General features: G+C 45.6%; 1 protein-coding gene across 2 annotated transcripts; it reads left to right on the forward strand.

Moving 5' to 3' along the window:
• The first annotated feature begins 698 nt into the window (after positions 1–698).
• On the forward strand, positions 699–13,049 carry Zfp3 (ZFP3 zinc finger protein). Of its 2 annotated transcripts, none has more exons than XM_057773298.1 (2): positions 699–818; positions 8,934–13,049. In XM_057773298.1, exon 2 carries the CDS (start codon positions 8,942–8,944, stop codon positions 10,424–10,426), a length of 1,485 nt encoding a protein of 494 aa, XP_057629281.1. In that variant the 5' UTR covers positions 699–818; positions 8,934–8,941; the 3' UTR covers positions 10,427–13,049. The 2 variants fall into 2 exon arrangements, with proteins under 2 accessions (XP_057629281.1, XP_057629280.1); XM_057773297.1 differs by lacking the exon at positions 699–818 and adding an exon at positions 927–1,054.
• The last annotated feature ends 6,281 nt before the right edge of the window (positions 13,050–19,330 follow it).

Genomic DNA, 19,330 nt, shown 5'->3' on the forward strand with positions numbered 1-19,330 from the left:
TTTCACACCAGTATCTGACCGGCTGCTCTACTATCTGCAGCTACCTAGAATTTTGACTGATTTCGTTAAAACGCTCATTTTAGAGTTGGGTATGTTGTTTTAGGCCTCTAATCCCAGCATCAGGGAGGCTGAGGCAGGAGGATTGCCTCAAATCTGAGGCCAGCCTGAACTACTAGTACATAGTTCAAGGCCAGTTTGAATTATAGACTAGGACTCTGCCTCACAAACAGACACAGAGACAAAGGTCTATTTCACTGGGCGTGGTTGCTTATCCCAGCACTTGGAAGACTAAGGCAGGAGGATCACCATATTCATATTCACACACGTTCTGAGGCAAGAAGAGAGCAAATTTATTCAAGAGAGAGGAAGGCCAGCAAATAATTCGAATTGCCGGAACAAGGTAGGGGGATCACGTTCAACCTTAAGATTTTTGTCAAAGCACCATTCCCTGAAGTCTTTTCTGACCTCAAGGCAGGTCTCGTTTCGCTCCTAGAAGATGACAGGCGTGCCCTAAATCTAAGGGCCTGGGCTGACAGACTCTGAGGGAGGTGAATTGGCACAGACGTGGAGGTGTGTGTGTGTGTAGGGTGCTTCTGCACGTTCCCACGGGAAGAGAACCGGAGTTGCAAGTTTTCCAGCCCACGGAAACGGCAGGGGTGCGCAGAGCGGCTGCTGCGGAGCGGAAGTGCATCCCGGGAGCCATTCTAGGAAACCCGGAGGACCCCGCGCGTCAGTGGTCGAGGGCACAGTGGGTTTCGCGAGGTGCCCTGGGACGTTCCAGGGAGCCGACCGACCCTCGCCAGCCTGGTGGCGATGGGGTGAGTTAGGGCGAGAGCAGCGGCCAGGGAAGTTGGAACGGGCGAGGGGGCGTGGGCCCGCTGGCCACCTGTTCCTCCCGCGAGTGCGGCCCGCGCGGATTGGCCGCAGTGCCGCGCGGCACCGGAAGTGGCCGGTGTCTGTCGCCCGTGACAGCAGACAACAGCTGCGGTTCTGTGCGCGCCGCGGTGCAGCGCTCCGGGCCCGGCGGAGTGAGCGTGGGCGGCATCCGCCAGCGGTGAGGCCTCTCTGGTTCCGTCCTGCCCCGGGGAGGAGGGCGCAGGGCTCCCAGCCTCCAGCCGGAGTCCAGAGTGTAGGCCGGCCCTGACTCTGGTTTGCTGTGTGACCTTGGACTTTATGGCACTGGGGTCTCTTACTCCCTTGCCCACGGAGAGGGTGGAACCTGGGCAGTGTCAGAGATCGTCCCCAATTCTGCTTCCAGGCCTTGTCAGCCAGGGAACTGGAGAAGCAGGATCCGACGTGGGCATATCTTAGAACCTGTGCCTATTTATCTTTTCTTTATCCCCCACCCCCACCCCCGCCCCGCCCCACCACTTTGGTATTCCATTCCCTAAGGATACTGCTAGAACGAATGACGGGCAAAAGCTAAGGCCCCCGTGGCATGTTGTGACCCGTGCTAACAGACAGGATATTGGCTTATGCTGGCTTATAAAGATTAAAGAAGATAGAATTGGGTGAAGAGATGGCTCAGTGGTTAAGAACGCTTGCTGCTCTTCCAGTTGGTTTCCAGAACTCACTCAGGCAGCTCAGATCATCTGTAAGTCCAGCTCTGGGGGTTTGGCTCCCTCGGGCACCTGCACTCACGTGCACACTCCTGTGTGCAGAAACACAACACATCTACACATAATTAAAAGTGATAATAATAATAAGGGAGACCAAATTGAGCACAGCATTAACAGAGTTCCCTTGATACTGGGTACCAGAGGAGGAAGATAATAGTGTCTTGGGAGAAGAACTTCTTTTGTTTTAGTTTGATTTTTTTGAGATGGGGGTCTCACAGCCTAGCTCTGGCTAGTTTAGAACTCACTATGTAGACCAGGTTGACCTCAAACTCTCAGACATCCACGTGCCTCTGTCTCCCAAGTGCTGGGATTAAAGGTATGTGTCACCATGCCAGGCAAAGAACTTATTTTTTATAAGTAATTGCTATATACATATAATAAGTTATAATACACACACTGCTCTGGTCTCTAGGTAGGACTGTCTGGTTCACCATCAAGACAACTGCAGATTTGTTACCCAGATAGCACACAAACCTTCACCGAATATTTACCAGATATCAGAAGTGTGCGAAGCACTGAGATTAACAACATAGGTAATATTATCTTTGCTCCTGATCTACAGCACCGTTCTCAACTTGTGTGCCGGGTCACAACATTTTGGGGGTCGAACAACCCTTTCACTGGGGTCTTCTAACACCACCGGAAAGCATAGACATTTACATTATGATTCATAACAGCAAAATTACAGTTACAAAGTAGCAATGAGAATAATTTTAAGGTTGGGGGTCACCCCACCATGAGGAACTGTATTAAAGGACTGTAGCATTAGGAAGGTTGGGGACCGCTGTGCTAGAGGAAAGCAAGCGAGTCGCAGAGTCATAATGGCTCCATGGAGAGGTAACATTTGCTAGGGCCTGCAGATCAGAAAACAGATGGAGGGGATGGCCCAACTTCAGCTGCATCTTGAAGGGGTTTGTTAAGGGCACGGGTGAGCAGTGGTATTCCAGGAAATGAGAAGAACTTGTCCTCAAAGGCAGAGAAACTAAAGAATGGATGGTGTGCGGAACACTGAGCACATCTGGAGCTGCCAGTTTTGGAGAATGTGAGGTAGAGGTGGGAAAAGGAAACAGGTTTGATTGTGAGAGCATTTTGAGCCGTTCTGAAGGCCTCGAGAGGAGCAACAAACAGGAAATGAGGTGGAACTGTAGTTGAGAGAGGTGAGAAAGGTTAGTGAAGGCTTCCAGGAAGAGCTAGTCCTCTTGCCAGATGAATAATGGAATTCAGCTCACCCTGGCCTAAAAATATGTGGTGTTTTTAAGTTTTATTAGACACTTTACTAATAGATATGTGTATCAGAACTTTCTGAATGAGATTTTCTGAGACTTTTCTCCCAGGGTGCATTGGAAAGATAACGCTGATTTTGTTTAAACAAAATCAACTGGAAGACGATGAGCTGGACATGATATTCACGTCTGTAATCCTAGGTGCTCTGGAGGCTAAAGCAGTAGCATTGTGAGTTAGAGGCCAGATTTGGAGACTTAGTGGGAGCCTCTCAATGTAAAAAGGAAACAGGGCGTGATGACACATGTGTTTATTCCCAATACTTGAAAGGCAGAGGCAGGTGGATCTTTTTCAGCTCCATGCCAGCCTGGCTTACATATCAAGTTCTAGGCCAGCTGTGACTACATACTGAGACCCTGTCTCAAAAAACAAGCAAATAAACAAAAACACTCAGAAGAGCTAGAGGTATCGCTTAGTGGTTGAGTCTTGGGTTAATCATTAGAACTTTGCGGGGGGAGGGGAACTCCATCAAAACCAAAAGTAAAAAATAAACAAATACAGGAGACATGAAGATTTGAACAGGAAGTCCAGAGGGGGTTGGGAAATACATAACCACTTGAAATACCAGGTCCTGAAACCTGATCTTGGCTGGGTATTAGAAAGGCATTTACTTGTGGAAATGTTTATTTTTTATTTTTTACCCGGCATCTCACTGTGTAATCCAGACTGGCCTCAAATTCATGATCCTTCTGCATTGTCGTCCCCTCCTCCCCATTCTCTCTCTCTCTCTCTCTCTCTCTCTCTCTCTCTCTCTCTCTCTCTCTCTCTGTTTTTCTGCTTTGTCCTCTTAAGGGCTGAAGTTAAAAGCACTAGAAGAAATCTTGTGTAAGCTAGTACTTCCCAAATGAAATAATGCCATGGATGGAGAAGATAGCTGACAGCTAGGTGTCGTGTGTGATACATGCCTTTAACCCCAGTTCTTAGGAGGCAGAGACATAACTCTAAATTTGAAGCCAATTTAGTCTATATAGTGAGATTCTGTCTCAGAAAAAGATAGTTACAATTCCATAATGTATCCTTACAGTTGTACAGACAGCATCTTTAATTTTGAAAGATTTCAACAAAAAAGGAAATATCAAGCTTTGGGATCTTCCCTTGCTTTGTGGGAAAATAAGAAGATGCTGGGGGCTTCTAGCTCACTTAGAGGGAGATAACAAAGGTCTTCCACGCCTTCAGGATTCCAGGATAGAACAAGTTTTTCTGGCTGGTATCTCCCCAGGGTAGGCTGGTGTTGGTCACCAGCGTCTTGTGGTTGACAGGAGGCTAGGTAGAGAAAAGGACAGTACAGAGGTCACCTGCAAAGTTACTTTTCCTTCCCTGTCAAGGTTTATTGGGATGCCAGCCCCCTAAACCTCTCAGATCCAGAAGGAACACGACAGCAAGTGCAGGATATAGATAAAGATATCTGAGGGTAAAAGGGTTGAATCAGCTCACATATGTCTTCTCGTCATGTCCCGTTTATTCTCCCAGTGTCCTCCCTCTCCGTGTCCCCTCTTCCAGTGTTCTCTTGATCCCACAAGCTTTCCAGTTTACGCACCCACACAGACACAATTAGCAATTCTTTGGCAATAGCAAGGATACCAGGCGTGCATTTTTCTGGGCCAAGATGGTAGATAAGGCTGACAAAGCAGGCACCTGTTAACTTACTTGTTTCTCAGAGCTGGGTGTGTGATGGAGGTGGGTCTTGTATCTTATCTGTTGTTTTCATTGGTTAACTAATAAAGAAACTGCTTGGCCTCTGATAGGGTAGAATTTAGGTAGGCGGAGTAAACAGAACAGAATGCTGGGAGAAAGAAGCCAAGTCAGGAGTCGCCATGATTCTCCCACTCCAGACAGACGCAGGTTAAGATCTTTCCTGGTAAACCAGCTCGTGGTGCTACACAGAATATTAGAAATGGGATAGATCAATATGTAAGAGCTAGCCAATAAGAGGCTGGAACTAATGGGCCAGGCAGTGTTTAAAAGAAAACAGTTTCCGTGTAATTATTTTGGGTAAAGCTAGCTGGGTGGCGGGAAGCAGCCCGCTGGCCGCTCCTACTACAACAGGTGTGACTGTGAAGTGCCCAGGCATATCTGTCAAAGGTAAATAGAGGAGGGGAGAGGGAGTTTGTGTGTTAACTACATTTGTGTGGTTAGTTAGGCTGAAATTTGTAATTGATAAATGTAGAAAAGAGGGAAGAAAGAAAGCCTTGCTGTGTACTTTCTATTCCTGTGGTGGCTGGGAATATAGCATTATGGTAGCCATGGCAATCAGTGTAAGCTGCAGGAGGAAAACGGATGGTGCTTGCTCTGCGTTGGTATTTTCACCAAATGCTATCGATTAGAGAGAATCTCTTATCACTAGGTTAAAGTGAAAAGCTGCCACTGTGTAACTTCTGGAGACTGCTGCTCCCAACACCAGGCTATACAGTGAGGCTTTCATAACCGCTGATGCCCAGGTGTGAAGAAATTCCTTTCTCTGGGGCTGGTTTGATGTCGAATTGACTGTGAGAACAAAGGTTTGAGTGAATATTTTTACACCAGGACTGCACAGTGTGGGGAAAGGTCCTCCAGTTTCCAGTACAGAGGGGTTATGCCCAGTAACTGATTAATACACTGCTAGGGTTTCTTTGTGATGAAGCCCACTGTGGGAAGGGGAGTGTTGACCAAGGGTTCTGTCCTCCTGGTCTTGCAGCCGTTCAGTCCCAAAGAAATACAAAGAGGTCTACATTAATTATAAACCGGTTGGCCTATTAGCTCACACTTTTTATTAACTTATTCTTTTTTTTCTTTTTTTTAAAATTTATTTATTTATTATTTATACAGTATTCTGTCTGATTGTATGCCTGAAGGCCAGAAGAGGGCACCAGACCTCATTACAGATGGTTGTGAGCCACCATGTGGTTGCTGGGAATTGAACTCAGGACCTTTGGAAGAGCAGGCAGTGCTCTTAACCACTGAGCCATCTCTCCAGCCCTATTAACTAATTCTTACATCTTACAGTAACCTGTAATTCTTGTCTGTGTTAGCCACATGGCTTGGTACCTTGATTGGTGAGGCATTCTCATCGTGCTTCCTCTGGAGACTGCAGACTGAGCTTTCCTCTTCTCAGAATTCTCCTGTTCTCCTTGCCCCACTTCTATTTCCTGCCTGTCCATTCAGCCTCTACTTCCTGCCTGACTACTGGCCAATCAGCATTTTATTAAAGAAATACAACTGTGGCTGGAGAGATGGCTCAGCTGCTAAGAGCATTGTCTGCTCTTCTAAAGGTCCTGAGTTCAATTCCCAGCAGCCACATGGTGGCTCACAACCATCTGTAATGAAGTCTGGTGTCCTCTTCTGGCCTGCAGGCATACACACAGATACATAATAAATAAATAAATAAATATATATTTTTTTAAAGAAATACAACTGATAAATCTTTATAGGGTACAAGATCATTGTCCCACAGCAGGGGAGCACTGTGGCTTCACAGGGTTTTACAGAAATTACAACTATTCAAAAGGCAAATATTCCCAAAGCTTTGCAAGTTGGGTGCTAACCTTGTGATTTTGTCAACTGTATTCTCACCATATAGTTCAGTGGACCACAGTGATGTGGGATGTCCTTCTGTATGTGTGTTCCTTTTATTGGTTAATGCATAAAGTTGTTTCGGCCAGTTTACTTAGCAAAAAGTAAAGCCAGGCAGGAAGGAAATCTGAACAAAGATATAGAGAGAGTAGATGGAGTCAAGCAGATGCCAGTCAGCTGCTGAGGAAACAAGACATGTAAAAAATGAGGTGATAACTTCCTAGACCTGGTTGGGAGAGGGAGGAGGGGGGGAAGGGGAGGGAAATGGGAGGAGGTGGAAATTTTTAATAAATAAAAAAAGGAAAAAAAATGAGGTGATGCCACGGCCATGTGGCAAATCATAGACTAGTATAAATGGGTTAATATAAGATGTAAGAGCTAGCTAGAAATATGCCCAAGCCATCGGTCAAACAGTGTTGTAATTATAGCTCCTGTGTGATTATTCGTGTCTGGGTGGCCGGGAGATAAAAATGCAGTCTCTGTCTACACTACAGCATCTCCCTCATGGTCTGACTCCTCAGTCTCCCCACCTGGTGGGCTCTCCAGTCCTCACTGTCCTCGAATTTTCTCACCCCTTAAGCCCTGTTGCTCTACTAGTAACCACCCCCTTTAGTACGAACATTTTCAAATCTGCCACCAGAGAAAACCTGTGTCCTTGTAAAACTCTCGTATTACAACAAATCCATTTCTCAGTCCCTGTGTCTCTGTTTCATCTGCGGTTCCTTTGTTGTCTCAGGAGACAGTTTCTAGTTTTTAAACCACTGGATCTCCCATCTGCTTAAATGGTGTTCGATTTTGTTTTGAGGGTCTGAGAATCGACTCCCACTGGGCCTGGTAAATGCTGACACTGGACTTTGTTCCTAGGTGTTTTTGTTTTGTTTTGTTTTAATAAGGGGGGAGTAGGTCTTGTTAAGTTGCCCAGACTGGCCTCCAATTCAAAATCTTCCTACCTCAGGTTTTATAGTAACTGGGATTCTTGGCATGTGCCACCATACCTGACCACACAGATGCTTTTCAATTCCCTCTGCCACTGCCTCGGTGACTTCCATGGCACTGTTACTGTGGTGACTTCCGTGGCACTGTTACCGTGGTGACTTCCGTGGCACTGTTACTGTGGCGACTTCCGTGGCACTGTTACTGTGGTGACTTCCGTGGCACTGTTACTGTGGCTCTTCACTAACCGTTTCTTCTGTCGACAGATTTCTCCACCTACCCCTTTATTCTCAGAGGGTGAATAAGAACATAAACCTACTCATGTTAGGTTCATTTGAGGGAGGTTTAGTAGCCAAGAGGCTAATTGTGACAGGGCTGGGCAGAGTGTTGAAGAATTGAGTGGAATAGACTCCTTAAGAGGACTGATGGAGGAAGGTCATTGGTTAAAAAATAAAGAAACTGCTTGGCCCTCATAGGTTAGAACATAGGTGGGTGGAGTAAACGGAACAGAATGCTGGGAGGAAGAGGAAGTGAGCTCAGACTCAATAGCTCTCCTCTCTGGGGCATATGCGATGAAGCTCCGACCCAGGATGGACGTAGGCTAGAATCTTCCTGGTAAGCGCACCTTGGGGTGCTACACACATTATTAGAAATGGGCTAGTCCAGGTGCGAGAGTTAGCTGAGAAGAGGCTAGATATAATGGGCCAAGCAGTGTTTTAAAGAATACAGTTTGTGTGTTGTTATTTCAGGTCATTACCTAGCCAGGCGACTAGGAGCTGGGGCGGCAGGAACACAGCCCGCAGCTCCTACAACAGAGGACTTTTAATTGAGGGGCACCAATACCTCAAGGCAGTATCACAGGAAGGAACCAGAAGAATAAATCCACTGACCATCATCTCTCCAGTCTTCTGTTGAGTCTCTCATTGGTAGAGCATCTGGAAGCCAAAGGACCTGTTGTGTGCCATACAAGTTAGTGTTCTTGGCCAGAGAGCAGGGTGGAGAAATTGATCACTAGAGCCGAGTGGGATCCATATGACATTTGATACAATTCATTTGTCATTTGGGGGAGGATTAAAGATGGACCCTCTCATTATCCAAATGTAGAGGGGAAGAAGTTACTCTTGTTCTGATTATAGCTATGTCATGTCAGCCCTTTGACTAGGTGACCCGTCTACCCTGTGGCCTGCTCTGTAGGGCAGATGGGTAATGCAGACTGGACTAAGAATATGTGGCTATTTCATCCTAAACTCAAACATTATTTCTGTTAATTTGTCACGTTGCTTTTTTCTTACCCTTTTCCATATATTCTGTTAATATGGCCATTAATTTCCCCATGTTTTCTTCAGCACTTTGGGTTCTCCCTAACTCACTGTTAGCGTCATACAGCTTTTGCCAGTTTCTCTTTATCATCCGGTCTCTTTTCTGTCTTTTTTCACTCTGCCACAGACGGCTTTTCTTACTTTCTACTGTCAGTGTCTGCTGTTTAGCATGTCCACCATGTGGTGTCATTTAAATAGGGCACAGATTTACATGCTCACCCTCTCATTGCAGGCTGTGATATGGGGACTGAGAAAAAGGAGGAGCTTCCCAAGGAAGAAATTTCTGAAGAATCCAAGCCACATGGGCCAGTGTTCGAAAAACTTTCACAGGAGGTTTACCAAGGTCATGGGTTTGGAGCAGCAAGTGAAAAAGACGTATTAAAAGGACATCTGAGAAAGTCTCTTCAGGAGAGAGACTTTGCATCAGGGTTGGTTATCTTCAAGACGTCATCCTTAGGTGAGAAAGAGCAGGGTAGTAGTGGGAGTGACAGCGGCCACAGTCCTGACCCAAGTGTGGGGCTCTGTCATGGGGATCCTCCAGCAGAGAGGGTTAGCGTGTTTGCTACTTCTGCCCAGAGCTTCGTGGAGAAGGTACAGCTTCATAAAGCACAGAGGACTTCTGGGGGAGAAAAGCCTCACACGTGTAAAGAATGTGGAAAAGCTTTTAATCAGAACTCGCATCTCATCCAGCATATGCGAGTTCACAGTGGAGAGAAACCCTTTGAGTGCAAAGACTGTGGAAAGACATTTGGAACGAACTCCAGCCTTCGAAGGCACCTGAGAATTCATGCTGGAGAGAAGCCCTTTGCTTGTAACGAGTGTGGGAAAGCCTTCATTCAGAGCTCACATCTTATCCACCATCATCGAATCCACACGGGAGAAAGGCCTTATAAATGTGAAGAATGTGGGAAAGCGTTCAGCCAGAATTCAGCCCTTATCCTGCACCAGAGAATCCACACTGGAGAGAAACCGTACGAATGCAACGAGTGTGGGAAGACCTTCAGGGTCAGCTCCCAGCTTATCCAGCACCAGAGGATTCACACCGAAGAGAGGTACCATGAGTGCAACGAGTGTGGCAAAGCCTTCAAGCACAGCTCGGGCCTCATCCGACACCAGAAAATTCATACTGGAGAAAAGCCCTATCTGTGTAACGAATGTGGGAAAGGCTTTGGTCAGAGTTCTGAGCTTATCCGTCATCAAAGAATTCATACAGGGGACAAACCCTACGAGTGCAATGAATGTGGGAAGACTTTCGGGCAGAACTCAGAGATTACCAGACACATTAGAATTCATACTGGGGAGAAGCCCTATGTATGCAAGGAATGTGGGAAGGCCTTCAGGGGTAACTCAGAACTTCTCAGACATGAGAGGATTCACACTGGAGAGAAACCCTTTGAATGCTTTGAGTGTGGCAAGGCTTTCAGGCGGACCTCTCACCTAGTCGTCCACCAGAGAATACACACTGGGGAGAAACCCCACCAGTGTCATGAGTGTGCAAGGACCTTTTGGGATAACTCGGAGCTGCTGCTTCACCAGAAGATTCACGTTGGAGAGAAGCCTTATGAGTGCCGGGAGTGTGCGAAGACATTCAGCCAGCACTCGCAGCTCACCATCCACCAGAGAATCCACACCGGAGAGAAGCCGTACGAGTGCCAGGAGTGCCAGAAGACCTTCAGTCGGAGCTCCCACCTCCTCCGACACCAGAGCGTCCACTGCGTTGAGTGACCTGTGGGAAGGCCGAAGCAGGCTCTTCATTCCTTCACACTCTGTCCCCCAGTCCTTGGGTCACATGCAAGGACAGGCCCTCCTCTGCCCATGCCCTGAGCCTTGTGGTAGCTGGCGGAAGTGAAGGAGCAGTTTCATGAACTATTTATTGAGAAGTTTGTGTTCTAAATTAAATCATAAAAGTTGTTTCAGGCCTTAATTCTCCTCTGTCCTTCTTCCTTCTTTCCCTCCCCACAGGGGTCTGCACCTGTGTCTAAATTGTTGTTCTTTGTGAAAGTGGGGACAGGATTCACTGCTACGAACTTCAGAGTTGACTCACTGTCTCCTGCAATGTTAGAAAATCGTCAACTATTCTCCAGTTCACTGTGTAGCCTTGGGTACCTTAGTAAGCTCCCCCCGCCCCAGGCCTTAAAATCTTCCAGTCGTGTTATTATCAAGTTCCCGGCGACGTTAATGAAAAAGCAGGAAGCTGCGTCTTTTCACATCTGCTAGGCTCCTTACTTATCTAAGAGGGTTCCACGAGAAGGAAGCCGTTTACAGGATGGAGTGGAAGCCTGAACACCTGGAGGAAGAACCCGAGAGAGACAGCTGAAGCCGGCTGCTGAGCATGGGCAGGACAGGCACAGTGGCAGCTCCTCCTGCTGCTGCCATCCTGTCAGGAAGCAGTGAACAGGGTGGGGTGGCTTTTCTCTGCCGGGCAAAAGGCCGTGGTGGTGAGCTGGATAACTTGACGAATCAGGCCTGGCCTTTCCAACATCTGAACTCTCACGACCACCTGGGGGCTCTGGGTAATAGCCGAAGATCTGACAGCTCTTCTTGGTGTGTCTTATGGCCAAGAATTCTTTTTCCAACATCTCTGCATGTCTTCTGTGTCCTCCAGTTCTCATGTTTCCATGTGTGATGCATGTAGTAGGAACAGAAGTTGCACTAAAGAAAACATTGCAGGCCTGGATTCTTATCTGAGATCTCTCCCTTTAGTGAGCCCTTCAGTTCTTGGTCCTTGGTTTTCTCATCTGCAAAATGAGGGGTGTTGAATGAAATGATCTCTCAAGTTTCAGGCAGCCTCTAAGAGAATACGCTAATCACCAATTTGCTTCTTCAGTACTTGAGTTTCATAACCCAAGACTTTGTGTTTGCCAGGCAAATGCCAGGCAAGCAGTCCACCTCTGAGCTTCAGCCCTAGCCCCATCCCCTTCCAGAGACAGATCCCGATGAGCTGTCCAGTCACTGTGTGCCAGGCAGTGTGCTGTCAGCTTACACTATTTCCCGTGATGCCTCTGTGATGTGGGAATAGCTTTACTCAGAGACAATTTACATATAAAGTTCATGGTGGTAAATGTCCAGTTGAGTGATTCTTGGTAAATTAGAGTTGCGCAGTTGTCCTCAGTGCAAGTATTCTTAAGCCATCTTAAATGATGAATGAGTTCAGGTGGGGCCGGGAATGTTAGATGATTCACCCATGATCGTGTTCAGTCTAGGACTGAGAGTCCAGGGGTCTATTAGCCGCTGTGCTGTGGGTAGGCTCCTTCATTAATGCCTCATTTTAGGCCCTTTCCACACTTTTTTTAATTACCAGTCACTACACAGATGTGAAGATAAAGATTTTAAACTATATCTTGGTAAATGTAACTCATCACAACCCAGTTCTGCAGGGCAGGCTTTCTCTACCCCGAGAGCACTTTTCAGCTTTCTACCCTTGGCTTGAGAGAAAAGCAGTCAAATAAGCAGCTACTGAGTCCATTCCACAGCTTTGCAGGCGGCCGCTCTGCTGCCAGATGCTGGCAGGAGAGCTCTGGCTGCTTCCCTCTGGTTACCAGTGCAGTGTGGTCTCCCTCGTTTTTGTTGGTTTGCTCAGGCTCAGACTAAGCTGCGCCCACCCCGTCCCCAGGACATCACCCACCTCTGTAACTTAAGATTTTTGTGGTCCCTTACTTTACTTCCAAATTCATCCCTTTCCAGTCCTTATATAGAGCCAGCATCTAAGAAAGCTCATTTAAAATGTGATTGAATATTACAATAAAAATTAAAAAGCCAAGTGAAACCTTGTCTAAAAAAGACATCAGCACTCTTCAAACTCCCCAAAGGAATTTTCCCAAGACACGTTCGTGAGGACCACGGCCTTCCCTGGAGATGAGCATGCTGTAAGGTGGAGGTTCTCGTGTCTCTGCTCTCAGACTTCACTCTCATAAGCTCTTGGTGAAACCAGCAGTGCAGGGTTTGGTTTTGTTCTGTTTGAGGCAGAGTCTCTCTATGTTGCTGTGGCTGTCCTGGAATTTGCTGGGTAGACCTGGCTGATCTCAAACTCAGACCCGCTGGCCTTTGCCTCCCAAGTGCTGGGATTATAGGTGTGCACCACCATACCCGACCCTTTTCAGGGCTTAGTTTGGGTTTTCCTTGCTGTTGTTTTGGTTTTTGGTTTTCCCAAAAAGCCAATCTTTCCACCCAATTTCAACACATAGTTTTTTTCTTTTTCCTCCCTCCCTCCTTTCCTCCTTCTTTCTCCTCCCTCCCTTCCTCCCTCTTTCTCCTCCCTCCCTTCCTCCCTTCCTTCTTTTGTTCTTTCTGTGTCTCAAATAGCCCAAACTGACCATGAACTCTATTTGTGGCTGAGGATGACCTTGAACCCCTGAACCTCCTTCCTCCACATTCTCAGGCGGTGCTGGAAATCCCACTCGGCTTTGCGCATGATAGGCAAGCACAAACTGGGCTCCATTCTCACCTCCTCAGTTGCCTTAAACCCATCACTGCTTAGCGAAGTTTACTTAATCCGTTCTCTTGAACATTAGTGACAAACTTTGTTGTGCCCGAGCATGCTCAGAGGAGGAGGAAGGCCTCATGTTCTCAAAAGAATCTGTGTGTGCTGCCCGAGAGGAAGTAGTCTCTTAGGTATGTCACACATGCATCCTCCGACCTCACTTGTCTCAGGAAACTTCCTCACCTTTCCTTGTTTGCTTACCTCGTCAACTTACCTTGGCATCAACATCTATGCAAGGAGAATCCTGCCTGCCAAAGACAAGTCATGAATGAACTGCACACCCACTTTCAAGAAATAAAATAGACTTCACAGTCTGAAAGCCCCACTTAAGTACCCGAGAACTCCTGCAGGATCTTTGAAGACATGTCTGTTCTCTCCCTTTCCTCACAATTTAAGCAAATACAGCATGTCTTTGTAATTTTCTCAGTATGTCTTTCTTTTGCGTGTTATTCTAAACTTCATTGTGTTGCGTTATGGTTTCAGTATGACTTTGTATGGGTTTCATTTCCACCTTGTTTTGTCTTTCTCCAAGTGTGCCGTCGTGCCTTGCTGTTAGTGTGTGGCTTTGAGTATGCTGTTCACTCTGCCCTATATCTGGTGTGTGTGTGTGTGTGTGTGTGTGTATGCAGTGCCCAACTGTGTGTGTGTACATGCGATGCCCACAGAGGCCAGAACAGGGAGTTGGATCTCTTGGAACTGGAGTTAATCATGGTTGTCAGTCACCATATAGGTACTGGGAACTGAACCCCAGTCCTCTGGAAGAGCAGCCAATTCTCTTAACTGCCGAGCCGTCATAAAAATATATAAAAAACAAAAACACAACTAAACAAACAAAAAGTTCCATAACTCACAGATTCAATGCAAAGCCCATCAAAATCTCAGAAAAATTCTTCAAAGACCTCGAAAGAACCGTACTCAACTTCATATGGAAAAGCAAAAAAATCCAGGATAGCCAAAACAATCCTGTACAATAAAAGAACTTCTGGAGGCATCACAATCCCTGACTTCAAACTCTACTACAGAGCTACAGTACTGAAAACAACCTGGTACTGGCATAAGAACAGACAGGAGGACCAATGGAACCGAATAGAAGACCTGGATATCAATCCACACATCTTCACCTGATTTTTGACAAAGAAGCAAAAAATATCAAATGGAAAAAAGAAAGCATATTTAACAAGTGGTGCTGGCATACCTGGATATCAACATGTAGAAGAATGAGTATAGACCCATATCTATCACCATGCACAAAACTCAAGTCCAAATGGATCAAAGACCTCAACATAAAGCCAGCCACACTGAACCTTATAGAAGAGAAAGTGGGAAGCACACTTGAATGCATTAGCACAGGGAACCACTTCCTAAATAGAACCCCAGCAGCACAGACACTGAGAGAAACAATTAATAAATGGGACCTCCTGAAACTGAAAAGCTTCTGTAAAGCAACGAACACAGTCAACAAGACAAAACGACAGCCTACAGAATGGGAAAAGATCTTCACTAACCCCACATCAGACAGAGGTCCGATCTCCAAAATATACAAAGAACTCAAGAAATCGGACACCAAAAGAACACATAATCCAATAAAAAAAATGGAGTACAGACCTAAACAGAGAACTCTCAACAGAGGAATCTAAAATGGCTGAAAGACACTTAAGGAAATGTTCAACATCCTTAGTCATCAGAGAAATGCAAATCAAAACAACTCTGAGATTCCATCTTACACCTGTAAGAATGGCCAAGATCAAAAACACTGATGACAACTTATGCTGGAGTGGTTGTGGGGAAAAGAGAACACTTGTGCATTGCTGGTGGGAATGCAAGCTGGTACAACCCCTTTGCACGTCAGTGTGGCGATTTCTCAGAAAATTGGGAAACAACCTTCCTCAAGACCAAGCAAGCAATACCACTTTTGGGTATATATCCAAAGGATGCTCAATCGTACCACAAGGACATGTGCTCAACTATGTTCACAGCAGCTTTGTTTGTCATAGCCAGAATCTGGAAACAACCTAAATGCCTCTCGATCAAAGAATGGATAAGAAAAATGTGGTACATTTACACAATGGAGTACTACACAGTAGAAAAAATAGCGACAGCTCGAATTTTGCAGGAAAATGGATGGAGCTAGAAAACATTGTTTTGAGTGAGGTAACTCAGACCCACAAAGACAATTATCACATGTACTCACTCATAGGTGGTTTTTAAACATAAAGCAAAGAAAGCCAGCATACAAACCACAATCCCAGAGAACTTAGACAACAATGCGGACACTAAGAGAGACTTACATAGATCTAACCTACATGGGAAGTAGAAAGTAGAAAAAGACAAGATCTCCTGAGTAAATTGGGAGCATGGGGACCTTGGGGGAGGGTTAAAGTGGGGAGGGGAGAGGCAGGGAGGGGAGCAGAGAAAAATGTAGAGCTCAATAAATATCAATAAAAGATAAAATAGTTTAATTGCTTAATAATAATATTGTTACCATAACTCACTGGTTCCCCAAGGTGAACTTGGCTGACTTATACTTTAGTTTCTCATTGTGATTTTATGGGGCAAGGGTAGCGCTTATGTCCCCCTGGGAAGGGGTTCCTGAAGTATGGAACATGTGTCATGGAATCCAGAGAAGAGTTGTGGGAGTCAGTTCTACCGTGTGGGTCTAAATTGAGGCTTCCTCCTCCCTGATGACTCTCGCTCGTATCAAGTTGATATAAAACTAGACAGCACACTTAATGAGACAGCTTGTGATGGAAACAAGTCTAAACATGCAATTAATTTGTTTCACTTACATGTTTTTCTACACAAGATTTTTTTTTCAGAAAGGATCTCACTGTATAATTTTTTAAAACAGTTTAAGTCCCTTTGTCCACTGTGTGTTGAAATAGTGATTCACCTCTAGGTGGCAGTGTTTGCACCTTCAAGCCAAGACATCTTAAAAAATGCCTTTGTTTTAGAAAATAAAAAGGATAATTCCCCAGCCAGGTGTGGTGGCTTACACCTGTAATCCCAGGAGACAGATGCAGGAAAGTTGAAAGCTTGAGAGCAGCCTGGGGCTGCAGAGTGAACTTGAGGTAACCGAGCAAGGGCCTGACTCAAAGAAAGGTGTGTGGAAGGGGCACTATGTGGATGGTTCAGTAGATGAAGTGTAAGTATGAGGAATTGAGTTTGTATCCCCCCAAAAACATGCAAAAATCTGGGTATGGTAGTACCCCTCTGAGGGCAGAGACAGATGATCCTGAAAGCTCACTGGCCAGCCAGCTGAGCCAAAGTCTAGTCAAGCCAGCAAGCCCAGGCCAGTGAAAGACTGTCTCAAAAAATAAGGTAGACCACAACAGAGGAAGATAGTGGACACTGACCTCTGGCATCCACATGCACACACACATGGGTGACCACGCTTGCACCACACACATACACCACACACGACTCCCCAACTAGGTAGACCTTGGTTATTCTCCTCCTTGTGAACTAAGGATCCCTGTTTATTGGAAAGGTGCCCATAAAAGAGTTAAATTAAAATGGCAAGTTTCAAGTTCTCCCTTCTTTTCTTTCTTCCCTCCCACAAAAACTTATTGAGCATCATGAGCTAACCTGTGCTAAGTGACAAGAAAGGCAACATCTGTGTGGCTTCCATGGCACTGAGTGTCCCCTCTTGATGGACAGATCTGTTGGTTCCACTGTCTCATTGTGGCAAACAGCACTACAAGGGACATCTCATACAGGCACTTGAACTTCTTGAAGACATTGGTTCTCAAAGTGTGGCCTGGGTCACAAGATCAAACTATTTTCATAACGGTCATAGGTTATTTCCACTGTTTACGTGGTCTTGAATGAACGCACAGAGGAACTTCCAGAGAGACTGTGGCAGGGGCTGTGACAGATCGGCTGCAGAAACAGAGATCACTCTGGATGCTCTCTGTTTAGCTATGAAAGAGGTTTGAAAAAGGTGCAGCATATACAGTAACACTCTTCTTATTTTTTTCATTTTGGAAAATAGATTTATTATTTTTATTACACTTTATTTGTGTGTGTGCATGCATGTGTGCACATGTCACGTGTGTACAGATGACAGAGGACAGTTTCCAGGGAGTCGGTTCTCTTCCTCCACCATGTGGTTTCTGGATATCAAACTCAGGTTGTCAGGCTTGGCAGTAAATGCCTTTTCCTGAGTGAAGCATATTGCCAGATGAGATTTATCTATTTTTTAAAATAAATATATTAACATGCATGATTTTATTTTTATGCAAATTAAGTAAACATTTTAAAACTTTCTGAGTTTTCTTTCCCTTTTTGTTTTCTTCTGAGATGGGGTTTTTCTGTGTAGCCCTGGCTGTCCTGGAACTCACTCTAGACCATGCGGGCCTTGAACTCACAGAGATCTGTCTGCCTCTGCCTCCCAAGTGCTGAATTAAAAGTGTGCGCCACCACTGCCCAACTCTCAGTTTTTATTTCCAATGAGAGAAATACCAGTAGATTTTCCCCTTCGTGTCAGATTGGTAATGAGCTGGCAACAAAGCCTGAAGAGCGCATCTCAGAGCATGGTGTGGAATCTAGTCATCATGTTTGGGAGCAAAAGAAACAGGACCACGGTCATTTGTTTTAGGGTGTGGTGGGGAACGGGGAGATGGCTCAGTGGTTGAGAGCAATGGCTGCTCTTCCAAATGACCTGGGTTTGGTAACCAGCATCCACACGGTGGATCACAACCACCCATAACTCCTGTCCCAGAGGATCCGATGTCCTCTTCTGGCCTCTGTGGGCACAGCAAGCATGTGGTACACATACCTGTACATATAAAGACCTGAGTTGTTTTAAGTGTAGATGATCTAAACCTTCAATTTTATCAATAGATAAATGGATAAATCTATACCAGTGACTGAGTTTTGCAGTAGATGGGCCAAAGGGCAGCAGTGTTCATTGGTTGGTTGTTTACATTAGTTCTCCACATAGGGACCTTCTCCATTCTGCTTTAGTAAAATGATGTAGCCTCAGGCAACAGTTACCTCCCTGCATATTTCTAGTGGAAAGCCTTAAGCGACCAAATGTGAATTAAGTGAAATTTCACTCAGCCACTTACCCAAGGCAGAGCACACACGTGTATGAAGGGAGAGCAGGCAGTATAGGTTATGAATAGAAGCACACCCAATTCAGGGGACACGCCTGGAGCCGCAGTGATTCTGCTGAAGCAGCGTGTACCACATGAATAAGTAGAAGCTGCTCTTCATCTGCCCTGAGTAGATTACTCGCACTGTCAGTGGAACTGTCTGAGTGAATGGCTTCCTCAAGTAGAAGACACGATCTACCATATTTATGTATGCTGGTACACGTGTGTATGCATGCATACATGTATGTATGTATTTATTGTTTTAAGATAGGGTCTCATTCAGCCCAAGATGGCCTTGAACCTGCTGTGTAGCTAAGGATGGCCTTGAGTTCTTGATTCTTTTGCTTCTACTTCCAAGCACCAGGATTATCATCTTACACAGCCTGCCAGGCCTTACTTACCTGTCCAGGCGCCAGGATTACCAGCGTACACCAGCACACCTGGCCTTACTTCTCTGTCTTTTTAGCCGGGCTCCTGGTGTTGGGTTCTACGGCTGTTGTTCCGGGTGGGAGCATGGTTTGAAGTGGAATTCTATGCAGAGAGGTCTTTCAGGAGACAGCAGTTCAGTTTGTTTCTGGTCTTAGACTTGTGAATTACTGACATTTTTTTTAAAAATATTTATTTATTTATTATGTATACAATATTCTGTCTGTGTGTATGCCTGCAGGCCAGAAGAGGGCACCAGACCCCTCTACAGATGGTTGTGAGCCACCATGTGGTTGCTGGGAATTGAACTCAGGACCTTTGGAAGAGCAGGCAATGCTCTTAACCTCTGAGCCACCTCTCCAGCCCTACTGACATTTTTTAATTGTGTTAAGGATACCTTAATTAAAAATTGTCTAATCAATTCCATGTTGAATATCTTTTATCTGAACTTGTTTTGGACTGAAAGTAATTCAAACATCAGGATTTTTTTTTCAGATTTTTGAAACAGTTTTGTACACTTAGTGTCTAACATAGGGTTACTATTGCTCCTGTGAAACACCATGACCAAAAGCAAGTTGGGGAAGAAAGGGCTTCTTAGGCTCACACTTCCACACTGTAGTCCATCAC

The sequence above is a fragment of the Chionomys nivalis genome, chromosome 7, assembly GCF_950005125.1.
Source record: "Chionomys nivalis chromosome 7, mChiNiv1.1, whole genome shotgun sequence".
In the NCBI taxonomy this organism is placed as follows: Eukaryota; Metazoa; Chordata; class Mammalia; order Rodentia; family Cricetidae; genus Chionomys; species Chionomys nivalis.

Excerpts from the sequence above, each read along its gene's own strand:
- Zfp3 (XM_057773298.1), top strand. The coding sequence starts at position 8,942 with ATGGGGACTGAGAAAAAGGAGGAGCTTCCCAAGGAAGAAATTTCTGAA.